At 45.6% G+C, this 18,608-nt stretch overlaps 2 protein-coding genes across 6 annotated transcripts in view; both read right to left on the reverse strand.

The window, feature by feature from the left end:
* akap13 (A-kinase anchoring protein 13) overlaps positions 1 to 9,342 on the reverse strand; it is a 54,977-nt gene extending 45,635 nt beyond the window's left edge. For 4 of the 5 annotated variants that reach the window (XM_053884873.1, XM_053884872.1, XM_053884870.1 and 1 more), the window contains exon 1: positions 4,544 to 4,672. In XM_053884873.1, the coding sequence (XP_053740848.1) occupies positions 4,544 to 4,658 (115 nt within the window). In that variant the 5' untranslated portion in view covers positions 4,659 to 4,672. Of the gene's footprint in view, positions 1 to 4,543; positions 4,673 to 9,114 lie in introns of those variants that run through there. The other variant, XM_053884874.1, reaches the window with a different exon arrangement.
* Positions 9,343 to 10,025: 683 nt separating this feature from the next.
* ska1 (spindle and kinetochore associated complex subunit 1) lies at positions 10,026 to 13,571 on the reverse strand. The gene is made up of 7 exons (XM_053886025.1): positions 13,195 to 13,571; positions 12,631 to 12,716; positions 12,450 to 12,565; positions 12,274 to 12,368; positions 12,072 to 12,206; positions 10,498 to 10,667; positions 10,026 to 10,273 (listed from the first exon to the last, which is right to left on the reverse strand). The coding sequence occupies exons 2-7, from the start codon at positions 12,710 to 12,712 to the stop codon at positions 10,125 to 10,127; spliced, it is 747 nt and encodes a 248-aa protein (XP_053742000.1). The 5' UTR covers positions 12,713 to 12,716; positions 13,195 to 13,571; the 3' UTR covers positions 10,026 to 10,124.
* Positions 13,572 to 18,608: the final 5,037 nt, after the last annotated feature.

Genomic DNA, 18,608 nt, shown 5'->3' on the forward strand with positions numbered 1-18,608 from the left:
TGCCGCACAGGCAAAAACTGCTGCCCGCCTCGACGACACGCTCCTAAAGAATTGTTACAACACAACGGTAACAGATGTTACTGGAAATACTAAAGCAATAACCGTGCTAGAACGTTCGCTAGCCACCACAGAGCTATCTTGGAGAACTTGTTGCTCACACTGTCACGACCTAATATCAAACTAAAACTGGCAGAACACAGTTGGGTGATGCTACAAACACAACAGGGATCTACAAGAGGCATCAGATGAAAGATTGACTTATTGAATTAACTATTATATTTGTCATTAAAATATAAATTTATATTCGTATGTCCGGCCGGAACGTGCGACTCGAGTTGCACAAGCCATGGACTTCAGTCTTTATGACGCGTCTTTCTACATTTTTCCACAAATGACGCTGAGAAAACCATCATGTTCAAGTCCACCTCCAGAATGTGTTCAGTTTGTTTCAATACATTTGTCTAGGTGAGACTTCATCTTTAAATCTTTAAAAAGAGACCATTTTTCTGACAGCGTGGCTGCTCTCATTTAAGCCATGGCGGTGCGACATGCTAGTTTATACTGTATGTGGCGGTTGGACACACACTCCAGAGAACAGAACTTTCATCACAGAGCAGTGATTTGTTTTTAGCCCATAACGCCTATCATTCACGCCCATCATTCACCTTCAGTCGTGGACGACCCTCTATCTGTCTGACTCATGAAAGCTTCTATTATAACTTTTGATAATAATAAAAAAAAAAAAAAATTAAATGAAGAAGGGGATTGGCTGAGTCGTCTGTAATGACAGGCCACTTTTTTGGCTCAATAACTAACTATATTCAAGGACGTCAGCTCCACAGACGTCTGACTGACACTCACTTTAGACACCTGTATATAAACACACCCGCCAACAGCCACAACACTGCGGGCTGCTCAATTAAAACAATGAAAAAAGTGATTAACGAGACCCCGGCAGGGTCATCAACTGTCGCCCTAATCCACTTAAACCAGTTCCGCTCTGGCCAGCAGCGGCTCGCAGCCTAGCAAGAGGAGGGTGCCATCTGAACACACCAACATCGAAGTAAGTGTTGCCATTTCAGCAACTGCAGCCGCCTCAGGCTCCAGATAACAAGCCCACCACTCACGACGGCAGTGACCTGCACTCGAGGTGACCGGCAGACACTTGAGATACAAAGTTTCCATTAATGATTTTTGAGCTTAAAATATACAGTGACGCTTTTGTAAAATAGGAAATAGTTGTGTGCTCTTAAACACCTCCACGTTTGCCGTCCGGCAGATACAGAACAACAAGCCGGCAGCAACATCTCCCTCCTGGCTTGATGCTCGTCAACTACACAAACATTGAATTGCATTTCACTCAAGACAACTTCAATTTTAATAGATACATAAACAAAAGACTGTACTAAAAATAAATAAATAAAAAAATCAACATTCATGAAATATATTAGTCCAAAAGACTAGAAAATGTATATGACATTATAAAAATGAACCAATAAAAAAGGCTGAAAAGTCAATGTGTTTGACATTTTAACACCTCCATCCCTCATTACAGAACAAGGGTACCACTTCAAGTGAGTGTTCACTACAATAATAATTATTATTCTAGCTATAACACTCACTGGGAGCAGCATTCTCAACGGCTACACTTAAATCTAGGCCTGCAACGACTAGAAAGGCAACACTTGCCAAACATACCTCAGTTTCAAACCACATTTTAAGCCATTTTAATCTTTAATTTCTAAACCACATTAAATATTCTCTTTACAGCACAACAATCAGACGTGTCAGCATGCACCTCAAATCTTATACCGACTACTCGACTAATGGCTAAGACAGTTGGTGACCAGCTGATAATCCGAATAGTTGTTTGGTGAATCAAAGCATAATTTACCATAAGCCAAATCCCATTTCTCATGGAGGCCATACTCTGTGACCCAACTTAAACACAGCCGGCTGCCGCTGTTCGCACAGCCACATGAGTGAAAGCTTTACATGTCAGTCGTGGTCAGTAAAAATCGGGGGGTGAGTGTTTCCACAACTTGTTGCAATTATCCGACAGAACGCTGACATGGACTGTTCTGCTGCACTGAGAGTCTGGATACTGCGACTCAGCTGGCCAGAAGAAATGTCTGGTATGGGAGGAATGAGACAAAGCAACAGAAGCAGACGTCCGCAGAACGAGGGAGCAAAAGTTAACAGGAGGAAGAGAGGCGGGGAAGAGAGGCAGCAGCTGCTTATTGAAAGTGGGGTGCACGGCAGCCGCTCCGTGCTCAGCGGCGCTGCTTGCAAACGCGGAGTGGCAGCAGGCTCAGGCCTTGTCACAACAAGCCGGCGCAGTTGCAGGCGTGTTCACCAGACTGAAACCTCCCCACTGTCGACATCAACGAGATGCAGGGGAGAGGAAACAACTGTTCGCACCATCTTTCCTCATCACATTTCATCACAGCTTCCTACATGATCTGCCGGTGGGTGTCATGCCTGTTTAGCTCAGCAAGCATCAGCTCAGGGACAATTGCGCTGCAGAGCACAGCTAAAAGTATTAGTGGCTGAGGCTCTGAGCATTGCGAATTCGATTCAAGGATCACTTGTGGAGGCTGAACATGCCTGTCATCAAGGGAGATGCTTTCAAATGCCCTCGGAATTTCCGCCACATATTAACTAGCCGTGTTATTAGCGGAAAAATCCTGAAAGAAGCATCACTTTTCCAGGCGGAAACCTTGAGAGTGCAATGATGGAGACTGGGTAAAGGGTTGCTGAAAGATAAGACGAAGGGTGAATTTTCTGGTACTCGCTTCAGAGAGTGAACGTGATGCACGGAAATCTCATCTCAACTTGATGGAGTCATGTATTCCTCACCGCTGTGTTGGTGTTGAGACAACAATGTTGGCTTGCGGTGACACTGTGGAGCCTTCTTATTCTGATATACGTGACAAGTACGTCCAACTCTGGTTCCGTCAGATGCGCTCACAAAAGCAGCGCTGCGATACAAAGTGGTGGAAAAAAACCACTATCAGCATGTGCAGCGGCCTGTGAGCCAGCAGCAGCCTTTGTGATCTCACAGCTGTCTGAATAGGTTTGCCGGCAGACAAAAGAGACATAATCTGTCCTTTTTCCCCCTCGACCTCCATCTTGTCGCTACACCAACACCACACCTCGGCTGTGTGCAGGTGTGAGAGCGGACAGGCAGCAGAAGATAAAGTCCTGTTGCATCATGTGATGGAAGCTGCTCAGCGCGGCGGATCACCTGACAGGATCAATGCCTCACTCAGCGTTCTATCAATAACACGGCTGATAACGCGGCAGAACACAGGCGGCCGCTTTGCACAAGACGCACATGTGACTGACCAGCCGGCTGATCACCAAGCGGATTGAATCATTTCGGAGACTTGAATCCTTGTATATCTCTCGCCGGCAGTATCATCACACATTGATCCAGAAGTCACAGAAGCAGCAGCAGCAGAGGCTGGTCATTTCTATACTCTGCACGGCTGACAAACAGGTCTGAATTCAAGTCAGTCTTCTGACACAATCATCTCCTGCTCAAAATATGATGAGTTTCATTATATTGTTGGGATGAACGCAGTTCAGAACATTGCTGGGTTTGTCTCCGGAATCAGTCTTGATGCATCCATTTAAGTGGGGTACGAGGAAATAACCTTCCTACGGTGCAGACCGCACTGCTGCTCCTGCGGTTAACAGACTGGCCTATGTGCATACAACATCGATCAGGGATGCTCCGATCCATCGGCCACCGATCATGATGGGCCGATACCAGCGTGATCGGTGAATCACTACCTGTCACTGCCGATCACGTGTGACAGCTGGCGCTCTGATGAAGCCCCGCTGGTTGTGATGCGAGATTCACACAACTGCGACGTCTCACGTCGAATTTAAAACTGCAGCATTCTGCAAGGTTTTCTATATTTGCCTCCTCTAAGAGGTATATAAAAATCTGTCTGAATAAAAATGATTCAATGGTTTTTTTTTCACATCATGTACACAGAAGGTGTCATCATTTTCATTACACATTCATAGTCAAGTCATGTAACCGGTACCTGTCATCGGCAGCATAGGACATTTATGTCCACTTTCCTGACGTCAATATATTATGGGCATGAGAGTGAGAAAGTGTTGCCCTCTCAACAGCGAGCTGAGACCATGGGACTGATGCAACTCAAAACATGGACAGTACCATTCCACAAAGCACATATACCTTCCACACCACATTTTGAGCAATTCACATTCAAATACGGTTTCACAACTCTGTAGCTGCACCATTTGCTTATCGCCCATCTCTAGCGAGTGGCTTTGCGTAGGATGATGTAATGTACCAATAACAATCAACGGTGCTAAATTTTTGACCCGAAGGTAACAGAGGTCTGTGGTGGACAAGTAGACCCTGCAGGGTAAGGGAGACGGGGGAGGACAATAGTTAAGACACAGGGAGACGACATGGATGGTGAGGGAATAGGGATCTGATGTGAAGAGCCAGGAAAGTCTAGTCACCAGGAGTGAACGGGAAAGACATCCATAGCATTACCATAGTGACACGAGGCTGCAGTGGTACATTCCAAAGCTGGTTGACCTTTTCTGTCCCATCGTAAAGTCGTCAAGTGACACACATAAGATTGAAATAACCACAACTCCTGTCCCATTCAGAAGCCTTGCGTGCCATGAGATGCACAATCTTTTCTATTTGTGCTTATGTGGATCAAAGAAACAAAGGACGAGTGACTAAAATCCTGATATTCTACTACTGTCACATGTTTCCTCCCATCATGGTGTTCTACAAACAAAGTTCCAGCAGCTGCCGGACCTGTGAACCTGCCACATCCAGGTCCGGCAGAAAACTTGCTAGCGTATCGACGCAGACAGTTTTATGGCCTCACCCCCCAAGTCGAGCACCGGAGATAATAGAGAAGCCGACTTGGTAGCGGAACGAGAGACAGTATGAGTCAACAGCGAAGCATCCAAGTGTGGTCGGCCCCCGCATGCCGCTGCTCATTGCTGTGTGACAGACAAACACTCAGCCATGGGGAAGAGAGACGAGGGTGCGCTCACTTTCCTACAGGAGATAACAGACGGCTATAAATAAAAGTGCTCCAAGCCTGCTGTTGTCTGAGCTTTTATCTCCGCCGTCCTCTCAGCGGCCTTCTTTTCTTCTTATCAAAACAGCTCGACCCATTTTTCACATTCTCTGATTTTCACACTTGATCTCAAAATTGAGCGGCAGACTTCAGAGGTGGAATAAACGGCATGGACAATTGCCGACTCTCCACTCCAGCTGACTTCTCCAGGAAAACGTCACCAACACTGCTAAATGGATTTAGGGAGAAAGGGGGATCGGACCATGCATTTGAGAGTAAAAGGCAGAGTCCCAGTTGCAAAACTTCTAAATGTTGGCTAACACCATCATGCAAACAGTGGTGTCACTAGTGGGATAGGACGGACGAATGATCCCGTAACTTCCCCCGGTTGCATTTGCTGTTTGAAAGAGTTGACTCATGGTATCAATGGATCGCCCATGTGAGTCACTGTGACTCAATTGCAGAGCAAATGTTCTCGCATTACACAGTGGACATGACTCACTTAGACGGTTGTCCACTCTAAATTTCATCACACACGACAGCACCAAGAGTGGGACAACTGAGGTTGCTTTAAAGGGAAGAAAGACTGCAACAGGTCAAAAGTCCACAAATGCAGCTCTTGCAGCGACATGAGTCAATCCGACGCCTCTATGGGTGCAAGGGTCAGGGTTTGGTTCTGGCAGTGGATCTACTGGTTTCTTGGTATAGGTCCTGTTGTCACAGTCAAGACTGTGGTTCATGGTTCGTCTGCTCTTCAGAGTCTGAGGACCGGGACTTCTTTGACAGAGATCAAAGGAACCACCGATCTTGACTGGGGTTCTGATCTTCACATGCTGTGCCCGGTCTCTCCGGATACTTTCATCGCTTTACACACACAGCATTCTGTATTTAGCAACTCCGTTTCAAGGAAACAAATGCGTTTGGCATCTTCTCTGCCTTGACATTTCCTCTTCCTAGAACTGCAAAAGAAGAGACCATGAATATCGCAGCTTGGAACAAATAAAAAGGGCATCAACTTAATGATTGATCAAGATGGATTACTTTTAAAATCCTCCAGGTGGATTTGCTGCTCGTAGTTAAGTTGACCTGAGTCAGGACCAGGCCTTCTCTCCTCGACCTTTACTCTTCTATTGTGACACAGAAGGGGGAGCTGCACGTCATGTAGTGCGTGATAAAACAAGATCAACAATGAAGTCTTCGCCAGTTGGATGGGGAGCCGCCATATTTACTGGTGGCTTCCCATGTCCCAAGTGAAGAACCCGTCTCACTTTGATGTTTTCCATTTCTTATTCATATATAAACGTTTGCCTTTTTTGGACTCAATAAGTCAATTTTTTTCATTGACCCTTTAATAATTGGGGGGAGGGGGGAGGGCTCATGTGTCCCTCATATACAGACAGACAACATCTGTAGACAGCTTACTGTCGATCAATGGTTTTGGACTGTGGGAGGCAACCAGAGCGCTCGGCGGAAACCCACACAAACACTAGGTTCGTATGACTTCTCAAGGCTGCAGCTCAACAATCATCTGTTTAATCTATAAACACACTGATCCACAGTCCAAGTCCAAACATCAGACCCAGGATTTCCAACACTCCAGAGTCCTCAACATCTGGCTGACAGTACATGCTCTTCGTCATGCTGCTAAATCAACTCGCATGACAGGAGCTCAAGCATTTCTGGAACGTGGCGCGACGTTCAAGAGCAAGTCACAGGACAGTGACGTCTTCAGGTTCTCACAGTCCTCTGCACGCGTCGCTTCATCTCCAAGACTGAGGCAGGACAAGAATGAAATCCTGACTCCGCTCAAGCGAACTGAAACAGGAAGCAGCCGGGCAGTTCTCACTTCTGTTTAAACAGATCTTTAACAGAAGCTGCCTTGCTTCAGCACTCTCAATTTGACGACTTAAAACTCTAAATAAATCTTGCATCTTCAAACCTGTGCGTGCCACCAAGACAAAGCAGAGATTTCCACACGACTATCTAACTTGTCAGTGACTTTTCCACCACCTTTGACCTCATTTTCACACCAAAAAAAACACATGCGGAGCACAACAGGCTTTGATTTGCAGACTTTGTCAAACTACATTTTCTGCAGCGCAGTCCTTGTCCTAACCTTCACTGTACTCACTGTAACATCAAGTTTCTCAAAATGTTTTTCTACTTCCAAGATTACAGTATTGCTTTTCATCTAAATATTTTGGGTCGACTTTTCAATTTAATCTAACTGCATTTGTTTCCAGATTTTCAATTAAATAATAATTATAATAATATAATTGGTTTAAATGGATTTGTTTCTTAGCACATGTCAAATATTTTTCCAAATGTATTTTCCACAGCTGAACCATGTTCAACTTTTGTTCTTGTAGTATTTATGCTCCTCAGTATCTTCATCTCTGCAACTTGTACCTCTACCTCTCGTCCTCCATTTCCAGATCCAGCCGACCGGTTGAGGCTCAGACCAAACCCTGTTCTGTATCACAACAAGATAAACTCTGGTCTTCACTTACAACAGAAGAATCCAATATTTTTAAGGCAGTTGAAGATGGGAAGTTGGAGATTAGGCCCCAAAAGTTCAGATGTTTGTTCAACACCAGGAGTATAGTGTTGTAGTCAGGACCCAAACTTCGACCAGACGGAGTGAAAACCCAGAAGAAGTGAGTGCCAAGGTCTGAGACCAACCTCAACACATCAGTATATTTTCCACAGTACATCCAAACAAACCTCCAGACGACCTTATAGAGCAGAAGTATCTGGACAATTATTTTAACACATAAAGTTGTTTTCGCATATATATTGCTATTTGAACAACATTCCTCAGTATGTTTTTCTTGTACATGGGTGACGGTCAAAAGTTTCACTGCAGTACAAACAGAAATCTTACAAAATTGTCATAAACTGACACTGACTGCTACGTAGCAGTGAAGTGATATCGGCTTTGTGATATCGGACCGATAACGGTATCAAAATATCCCAAGATTGCGATTGCAATTTCGAATGGATTTTTTGGGATTAAATCAATCATTAATATGACCCATTTAGCTACTGATCTGCAAAATATCAACCTTCAATATTGACTTCAAGCCCTGGAAACATATAGTATAATTATCATAAGGGATTGCTTGATCAGAGTTTCTGTTGAAAATCGAACTCCATTCCATCGTGATGTCGATTGGAATGACAGACGACGACGCCAGAGGCAGAACCTCCATGACAGGCGGCCGATATCATCCATCGACATGCAACGATATTAGCGCTGACTTGACTTCACGGCCACCTCCACCCCGGCTGCACTCTTCTTCAGCGCCTGAAGATGAAGGGGTTTCCTCTCGTCTACTCTCAGCATGAGCCAACGTTACGTAACAACCAATGCAAAGTCCGTTTTCAAAATGACAATTCAAGATAATGACTGGCTGTGAAACTTTTCAAAGGCTTCGCTGTGAATAAAACAGTGAAATATTTTCGTCCCAATGGAAGTGTTCTATCGCTCGGGGGGCTGCTCGCCCCGAGCACCACACACACTAGTTCCGCCCCTGCAATGACTTCACTTCAGTGTTTTTCATGATTTACCCTCATAGTTCAGGTGAGATACAACTTTCGGCGCGGATTAAAAGAGGCTTTTCGGTGTGACGCGGAGCTGCTGTGGGGCTGAAGACGCCGAGGGCAGAGCGGCGCTGCCATGTAGGAAGCTAACGTTGCTACAATCACAACTGGACTCGCACACATTCTTCACGTTCCTGCGGTCGAACACCACCGTGGCCCGGACCGACCAGAACCGCCAGCACGGACACGCTGAGCGACGTTGGTCGTTGAGAAACGAGCGACATTGCAACATTGGAGAAGCACGTTAGCAGGCAGGAGGCGCAACATGGGAGTAAAAATAGAGCGCAGGAGTCGTGTTGTCGCAAACCGCGGCTCTTCTCTGAACTTTTCAGCGAGAACCGGAGCGTGTTCTCATGATTTCTGGCACCACACGTCAACTTTCAGTGCACTAAAACACACTCTGTTGGACTTTCGGACTTACAGTGTTGCCGTTTTCCAGCCGCCGTTTCTTGCTTTCTTCGTAAAAAAAAAAAAAGATTTCAGGAAAAGTCTTTAAAAGGTCGCGATAGCTCCATAAAATGATTCCGACAGCGGTGGACGGGACGCATTTTCCTGGGTCGTTGGTTGGGTTCTGCACTCGGTCGCTGTTTGTTGGGGAGACTTCGGGTCCATGCTGAGCCCCCTGACGTCGAGCAGCCGATTTCGCCTCGAAGGATTTCTGTCAGCAGCGTCGGCGAAGTTTAGGAAAATAAAAGCCAAACTTCATAAACATTTTATAGATGCCAACTCTTGCACATTGGAACTGGAGAATCGTGCTTATACTTAAGTACGTAGTACTTAAATAAGTCTGTGTCAGTCGGTCCCTGTTCAAGAGGCGTCAAGTCAAACATTCATTAGAGGTTTTTCCTCTGAAAAGATGTTTCAACTTCCGGCGATTTGCTTAAAATTAAAACAACATTTTACAGTGAATTAAAAGGGCTGCGCAACAAATTAAATAAAAGCCTATAGACTGAGACAGTCAAAACATCTTTCTGTTGTTTGGTTTTAGAATTGAGCTCGACACGTCGGAGGCTGATCGTAGACGTTACGGCGCCATCTTGTGGCAACCGATTCTCCCTGCAGAGACTTGTGCTGCGTCTCTGAAGCTGCAGCTGTCACGGCCGTGCTCCTCCAGCTCCCCAGTCTGACGTCATCTCCGCCGCCTGGGTCTGACCCAGGGCCTCCCCCCTGTTGAACAACTCACTAGAGAGCCATCCCTACAGCCTTGGTTCCACTCTGAGTCTCCCCCGGGCGACGAACCTTTTTTATTTTGAAAACAACACACACACAATTCAGTTTAACTAACAATGCAATGGAATAGAAAAACGAGTCAGTGATAACACGCTTCAGGCTGATAACATGGGTTTAATAGTCCTCCGATGGGAAGACGACAGACAGGTGTAGCAGCAATACTGTTACCACAGCCATGAGTAACACAAACAACATGGAGATTCACAACAGCACGTAGCGCGTGCGGCCTCCCCCCCGCAGCTCCTTCAGTCTCTGGCAGTGTCGCAGCATATTCAGGAGCAGATGGAACTTCTTGTCCACCTTCACCTGCGTGAACTCCCGGATGTCTTGCTCCACCACGAAGAACTGACCTGGAACATCACAGAGACGTTTTACTGGCCTCCTCATGAACCTCATCTCCAACATTCTTCTGTCTCTCCTCTCTGGTCCAGACCATCAGTCATCCCTAACTTGGTCTCCAAACCTCTCTGACAGACTCATTTCTGATGCTCTCCCAATGACAACCTCCATTATCTCCTGCGTCTCTAAACATCATGTCCGGCCTGCACTCTCTTCTTCACCTCCCTCAACTCACCTTTTGTGTCTTTGGTCTCCAGCTCTTTGAAGCGCTGGTGAAGCCCTTTGGAGTGATTGTTCAAACTTTTGACCGGCTGCTGGACGATCTTGTACTTGGTGACAACGGCGGTGTTGATGGTCTGCACGGCGGCGTTCAGCTGGTCATATGTGGTTCGACCCTTCATGTATCTGAGGAGCCACATACAGGATGTCAACCGTGTTCACTCACCTTCCCCCTCGACATCTCAGTGGGAATTTATAGTGGACAAAGGCCTCACATGAAAGTCCAGGTCCATTTCTCTGGTGCCTTTTTTTGTTTACAGTGTCTAGTATATAGTTAAAAAATGTCTCCTCGACATAAATGTATTTTATATTAGGACTTAATTTACGATGTTTGTGACTGTGATAATTTTTTCTGTGATCAGATTTTATTTTTTTTAACTTTTCTAATGTTAGAATTTTTCATTGACTTTAGTCCATTATTTTGCAACTTTTTAGTGACTAGTTAAGTCATTTTCACTTGGTCAAGTTCTTAGTGATTCTGTTGCATGATTGAAAAGTAAAAAAACAAATGTAACATTTTGTAGGGTTGTGACTGAGGTCTTGGATCAGCTTTATTTTCCTCATACAATTGATGACCACTAGGGGTGCAATAAATGATTATTTCGACAGTCGATACACATACAATGTGTACAGTTTGAGCGACGTGTCTGACTGAAGTGCTGTAAATAGGAAAAAAAAAATATGTAGACTATAGTAATAGAGCGTTACATTTTGAAATATATATATATATATATATATATATATCAATTACCATAAATTCCGGACGATAGAGTGCACTGGAATATTAGCCCTGCCCACTGAATTTAAGACGGAAAATAAGCCGCAGCAGTCTATAAGCCGTGGGTGCAGTGGTGCTGTCTGAACCGTAGAAAGGTCAGTGGTGCCTAAAAATGCATGAGGATCACTTCTAAACTAGTTTGGAAAATGGGCTCCAGCATGGAGACTGACTCATGAAACAAACTGGGCAATGTTCTGGATTGGAATCATCAACTCCTCACAGCTTTTATTCACATTAAAGCGTTGAAAATGTGCTGTTTTCGCTCGCATGCACCAAGTTCCGACACCACAGCCAGTCTCAGCTGCTGATTCTAGTCTCCACTCCTCCAGGAGATTGGCTCTGTGGGTGGAGCTGCAGGCAAAAACAGCGCATTTTGAGCGCTTTAAGTTCAATAACACGCTTGTGATGTCGTCGGTTTGATGTGGCGAGGCTCAATATTTTGGCAGCATGACGCTCTTTAGCCTGTAAAAGTCCACATATTAGCCACGTGGCTGTATAAGGTTGAGATCGAGAAACAAAAGTAGTGGCTTATAGTCCAGACATTACAGTATAATGGTGCTGTGGTGTGAAAGGAAAGTCCTTTGAGAAATGGTTCCGCGACTCAAGCTTCCTTTGGAAATTCAACTCAAGCTGTGTTAAAGCATTGTTTAACCCTGAAAATATGTCCTGACAAGTCGACTGACAATATAATAGCAGCCAGGATTTGTGCTGACGTGACACTTCTGTGAAGTCTGCGTTCATAGGAGACTCACTGAGGGATGGCCTCAAACTCAGGCAGCGTGACCACCATCATCATCTTGATGCTCCTGTTGCCTCTCCGGCTCGTCTCAGCTGGAGCCGGCGCAGCTCCGGCCGCCTCACTCTTCACCGCAGCTGCCTCGCTGGCTCTGGAGAGAGAGAGAGCGTTTTAAATACAGCATGCTTCACAGTGCACCGGATGCTTGGTTTCCTTACTTTGCTGGGCTTTTTCTCTTGGGCATGTGAACTGGGATGTGGACCACCAGGTGCTGCACACCCTCCAGGTGGCGCTGGTAAACCTCCTCTAATGCCTGAAGGCAACAAAGCACAAGCACATGTTGAATCTCACATGTTTTGAAATCACATTGTAGTTTCATCATAAAGCAAACGACCTTCAACTGCTGCAGCTGGCCTCGCTGCCGTTCCACAAACGCCTCGAATCTCTCCATCTGGCTGCCGAGGGAGGTGATTTCCTGAGACAGTTTCTTCATCTTATTCTGAGGAACCTCTGCAGGTGGAGAGGAGAGAATCGTGGACACCAGCGGATCAAGAAAAACCCGTGTGTTCTATCACCTGCCGATGACAGATCCAGCAAACGCTGGATGGACGACAGCCGCTCGTGAACGTGGTCGCTGAGTTCCTGCAGGTCACTCATAGTTCTGCCACAAACACAGACAGACAGCGGTGGGTTCTCCACGTCACGTGACTTCAGGCAAAAGACACTTTATTTTCTTTTAGTTTGGGGAATCTCAAATTCATGTACTTGGCGCTAAAACGTTTTTAGCGCTAAGTAAAAAGCTTTAGCGGTTCTAAAGTTCTAAAACGTTTCACATGAAAGAAACACATCTGCTCATAAAACTAATCGCAGGTCGTAAATAGACGTTTAAAAATCTATATAAATACCTTCAATAGATAGGTAAATATGGTGTAGAAATCCTGTAACGGACAATATCACGACAGTATTTACGGAAGATAGGTGAAGCGAGAAGCAGGTTTACGTGACGTTAGCTCGATGCTACGTCAACACTCCAGGAAACAGCACGTTAGTCACACCAAAACTAAAGAACAGCGTCTACCGACTAGCACAATGATACACGCTTTTCATTTCATATCAAAACTCGCTCTGAATTCACTCACCCAGCGTGTTTTGGTCACGTCGCCGCTCGGACGTATTCGCGGTCCGGTTCAAAATGTAAGGCACGTCGGAGCCGCGCATGCGTCATGCCGATGCTACTTCAGGGACAGTAGGAAAGTTCCCAACACACTATTGTTATGTTTTTACGTCATTGCAGTGGTTGATTTTAAAATATGATAATAACAAATGTCTCATGCCTGGCATCACTGGAGGAGAGCGCAAGGAGAAACTGACCAGTGGTTGTGTCAGGCCTTGTACACCCAGGTATCATGACTCAGGTGACCATCCCTGGGATTAGTGACACAAATAATATTTTTAAAATATTTTATTGCAGTTAAAAAAAAATAATCAGCATGTTAAAAGTCTTGGAAAAGAAACGTAGTGGCTGAGTATCCTTCACCAGCAGGTGGCGCTACGGTGATGAATGAGTAAAACCATTTGTTGACGTAAAAGAAAATAATTTTGCTAATTTACTGCTATATTTTTCTCAATCACTGAAATAATATTTAGACAGTTTCTCGATGGTAATTTTATGCAAACACATGTATTTCTTAAAATACTACTACTACTAATGATAATACATACAACATATTTTCCAAAAAAAAATTCAGAATTTGGAATATCAAAAGGAAGAATTCTAACCAAACGTGCTCTAATCATTAAAAATCTACACTTAACTTTTATAAATTGCATTACAAAAACAGCATGAACATCAGCAGATCAGTTTGCGAATATACTTTCAAGATTAATAAACTTCAGGGCAGCAACATGTGCAAGAATAACAAAAGTAAACTGAAGTAATGAATGAATGAGAAAAAAGAGGGTAACAAAACACTTGGGTTAATTGTATGTCAGAGCGGGAAATGCAAAACAAACGTAGTTCGATTTTTAATGGAAAAAAATATAGGAAATAAAAAAAGAAACACGAGGAGCGAGCAAGCTGCCATTGAGCAAACCCCGACATCTTCAAGTCACAGTCTTTAGCAGGAGGCTCTCTGACGACAGACAGGGATAAAAATAATGACTTTTTTTATAAACTGCTGGCGGATTGTCTTCCCCTCGATTTAGAGGCGCAGGATTAAAAGAAAGGTTTTCTTTTTATAGGTGAAAGACCCTCACACACACACACACGCGCGGCCTGGAGCACAAAAGAGTTTTTAATTCCGGAGGCATTAATCTTCCTCTAAATCTGGTGTCGGACTGACAGCCTCGGTGCATTAGCTCTGGTCTGACACGCTGAATGTTCAGCTCTTAAGCAGCTCTGGACTGAGGAGGACACACGTCCCAAACACCGAACCAGGGTGTGGAGGGACGTGGCAGATAACTGACGCCGCTTCTGCATCCGACAAGAGCAAGTGCAGCCAAGTGCCCGGTGCAGTGACCTCGCAAACACGAGTGTATCCCAACAGCTAAATAAAGAAGCAAATTAGAATAGCAAGTAAATAAAGGGAATTTAAAACCACATGGCAGCGTGGTCCGGATGGATCAACAATGATGAGTCAAATGTAAGTGCTGAGAATTATTGGGTAAAAAATACATAAATAATAAATATATCAGAATTAACCATAATAAATGAACCAAAGAATAAATTCAAAATATTTTTAAATGTGATATCAACACAGAACAATGAAAACATGTAGGTGAACTTAAGTGCAGTTGATTTTATTTATTTATATTTATACAGTATATATGTAATATTTATTTATATTTATATTTATATCTATTTATACATATCTATTTATATATTTCAGTCCGGTCTCGACCGGAACACGGTGGTTTGCTCTCTCCAGGTTGGTGGAGAGTTCTTGCCCCAAGTGGTGGAGTTTAAGTATCTCGGGGTCTTGTTCTCGAGTGAGGGAAAAAGGGAGCGTGAGATTGATAGACGGGTCGGTGCAGCGGGAGCAGTGATGCGGTCGCTGTATCGGACCGTCGTGGTGAAGAGGGAGCTGAGTCACTAGACAGAGGTCTGGATTTACCGATCCATCTACGTTCCCACCCTCACCTAGGTCACGAGCTTTGGGTCATGACCGACAGGATGAGATGGCGGATACAAGCGGCTGAGATGAGTTTCCTCCGCAGGGTGGCTGGGCGCACCCTTAGAGATAGGGAGAGGAGTTCGGTCATCCGGGAGGAGCTCGGGGTGGAGCCGCTGCTCCTCCACATCCAGAGGAACCAGCTGAGGTGGCTCGGGCGTCTGACCCAGATGCCACCTGGACGCCTCCCTGGGGAGGTGTTCCGGGCATGTCCTACCGGGAGGAGACCCCGGGGAAGACCCAGGACTCACCGGAGAGATCATGTCTCCGGTCTGGCCTGGGAACGCCTCGGGATCCCCCGGGAGGAGCTGGAGGAGGTTTGAGCTCCGAATGCTGCCTCCGCGACCCGACCCCAGATAGGCGGCAGAAGAAGGTGAAGGTGAAGGTATTTATATATTTATTTTATGTAAAATTAATAAAAAAAAAACTTTGTTTTATTAGTTGAATACTGCTACTACTACTAGTACTAATACAATAATGAAACAACAACAATAATAATAATAATTTGAAGGCACAATGAATGAGAAAAAAATAGATACCACAATTCATATAAGTTAAATTAAGCTAAACACATTTAAGCTTATACAATAAAACAATACAATTTAAGAATCAATATGGCCTTTTTGTAACGGAAAAAACGAAAGAAGTTAATAGGATGATCTTATTGTTAGAATGGAGAGAACATGTTGGTGTGTCTTATGTTATGTTAAACTGAAACGGCATGAGAATGTGCGCCGGGCCAAGAGAAGCACGTGGTGATGTCACATGTTTTGGTAAACTTCCTGACCTCGTCCTGCTAGTTTCCCTGCAGCAGCATGTCTCAGTGGCGGCCTCGCTCCTGAAGGGTCGACAGAGATGTTGACAGCTCCGCTTAGCCGACATGAATTTGCCCTTCGAACTTCCACACAAGTCTTGAGATTGAGAATTGTCTTTTTGTGATTTATACTGCCGCCGGAGCTGATCTCGGCCTGATGCTAGGTCGTGGGCGGGGCCACGAAACGTGCGCCTTGGGCGCCTTCAACGGCGATTAGCAGCCACTGGTGACACCAGTGTGTCGAGTTCAGGAATCAGAATAAAGTCTGGAGGGCGTGGAGACATTTAGACACTGACTCTGCTTCGGGTCCAAGGGTCAGCGGGGTCAACCTTCTGTGCACTACTGTCAGCCACTGTCCAGTTCCCTGAGAGTCGCAGCGGAGAGCCAGGCAGCGATGAGGAGGAGATGATGTATGGAAGTATGAAACACGTGCTCTTTCTCTGACCACTCGGTGGACTCATCCAAGGCGAGTCCAGTCAACGTGTCAAACTTGAAAAGCTTGAAGGAAAATGCTGGCGTCATGCATTCGCCAAGGATCGACTGCAAAAGAAGCTTTTCGGTGAAACTTCCAGGTGAGCTGCTAAATGGTGGCTTTCATCTGGATCCAGGAAGGGTTTGTAGGACTCGTCTTTGACTCGTGCAGCTTCCTTGCCATTCTCTGCTCAGAAAACATGACAGCTTCAAATTTAACGGCTGCTCGACTCAGGATTTCCCTGTAAATGAGCAGGTGCCACGTCAGCATTCCTGTTCGCTCCGTCTCGACCGGACTCCCTGACTGAGTCCGACTGGACCGCCAGCAGCTCTTCTGACGTCGGTCGCCATCCATCAAGTCCAAGTGTGTAACGTTAGCCTCGCCATGCCGCTCATGGCTGAAATAGCTCTTTCCAAACGGCCTGAAACTCGAGCTGCTCTGCAGCACCGCTGCCTGTTTCCAGGCTGGAGGAGCAACCTGCAGAAGCGTCTGAGCAAAGACGATGAATAAAAGATCGGACTGAGCTAGAGCACGGTGGGGCAGTGGTTAGCGCTGCTGCAGGTTTGAATCGATCAATCTGGCTCCTTGCTGCATGCATTTGTTGTTGTCAGTTTCTTCTGGGAACTCTGGTTTCCTCTCACAGCCCAAAAAAAAAAACAGACAATGGTCTGTTGGTGTGTGTGCGCGCTTGACTGATGGTCCTCTGCGATGAGCTGGAGTCCTGTCCAGTGTGTCCCTGAAGAATGAGCAGCAGTAACTGAAGGAACGGATTCAAAGAAACTGGCTGTTGATTTCTCGTCCTCATTTCAAGGGAGGTTTATTATCTTTGTAAAATGATTTCAGATGCACGATCTAGACTTTCATGTAGCTCCAACATGTGCACAAAACAAATGCTCAGACTCCAGGTGCTTGTGAGGATTGCAGTGGGAAATGAAGAGGAAGATTTGGGGGTAAACAACTGTCTCCCCCTGCAGGAGCCGAGGTTCTCCTCAGAGTCTCTCCTGGCTGACTGAGCTTCTCTCTCTAACAGAGAAACTCTGGTTCTATGGTAGTGACCACAGGTGAGAAGAGAAACCCACCCATCAGTGGAGAGCACTTTATTTTCAGTCACATTTTTACGGCCGACACTAGTGAGACTGAAATCTGGCGGGTGCTTTTCCTGCTTACTAAAACATCACCGATGCCACACACACCAGTCAGAGTGCACCTACAGTTTCCTTCTCTCTTACAATTTGAGCCATGTCTTGTCATGGTAATGCTGATATGCAAACATTATTTAGGACCACTTGTTGATCCCTGACCTTCATCATCATGCAGGTCATCGCCGACTTCACTTTCATCTGAGGAAACCAAAAGCTTGGTCCTCCACACCTGACAGACGCTGCCACGAGCAACGCTCAGCTAAAATGGCCTCCGCACGAATCAAGGCAGAACCTTCCGTGCCACGGCTCCACGGCTGATGTGCTCCCGTCAAGTGTTTCCCTGGGAGTTTCCAAGAATAGAAACCTGTTTTATAACACTGATCCACAGCATCTTCCCTCACACACCAGTCTGTCTTTATCACTTGACCAAGATCCAGATGAGGTGATGATGAAGCGGAATTTTCACGTCGTGCCAAACGTTATTTAAAGACAATGTCCCGCTGGGAAAACACCGATGGGGAAAGATTCACTCTGACGCATCTCACCACATCGTGTTTCTGGTCGAAAGGCAAACTCAACATTTGTAGTCTTGAGGGTTATAAAGAGGATAAAGAATCCCAGAACAAACTACGAGCTGATAAGACGTTCAAGTCCTGCCGTGATCATGAGGGCGGGATCGCAGAGCCCTGACGTTGCGCTGGGCTCTAGGGTCGAGATGTCATGGTCTGGCAGATGGTCACATGTCCGGGACTAGTAACGTTCGTGGACTCACTGTAAGCAGGACAGAAGACGAGGTCGGCGCCAGGGATCAGAGGAGCGGATGATGTTGGGAACAAAACAGACCAGTACACGCTAGGTAGGTGGACCTGGGTGGCCTGTGGGTGGAGCTTATTACTGGAACAAGCGGGAGAGGAATGGTTTCCAGGAGAGATTGTGAGTGGATGTAGACACAGGT

The sequence above is a fragment of the Synchiropus splendidus genome, chromosome 14 (genome assembly GCF_027744825.2).
Source record: "Synchiropus splendidus isolate RoL2022-P1 chromosome 14, RoL_Sspl_1.0, whole genome shotgun sequence".
Classification (NCBI taxonomy): Eukaryota; Metazoa; Chordata; class Actinopteri; order Syngnathiformes; family Callionymidae; genus Synchiropus; species Synchiropus splendidus.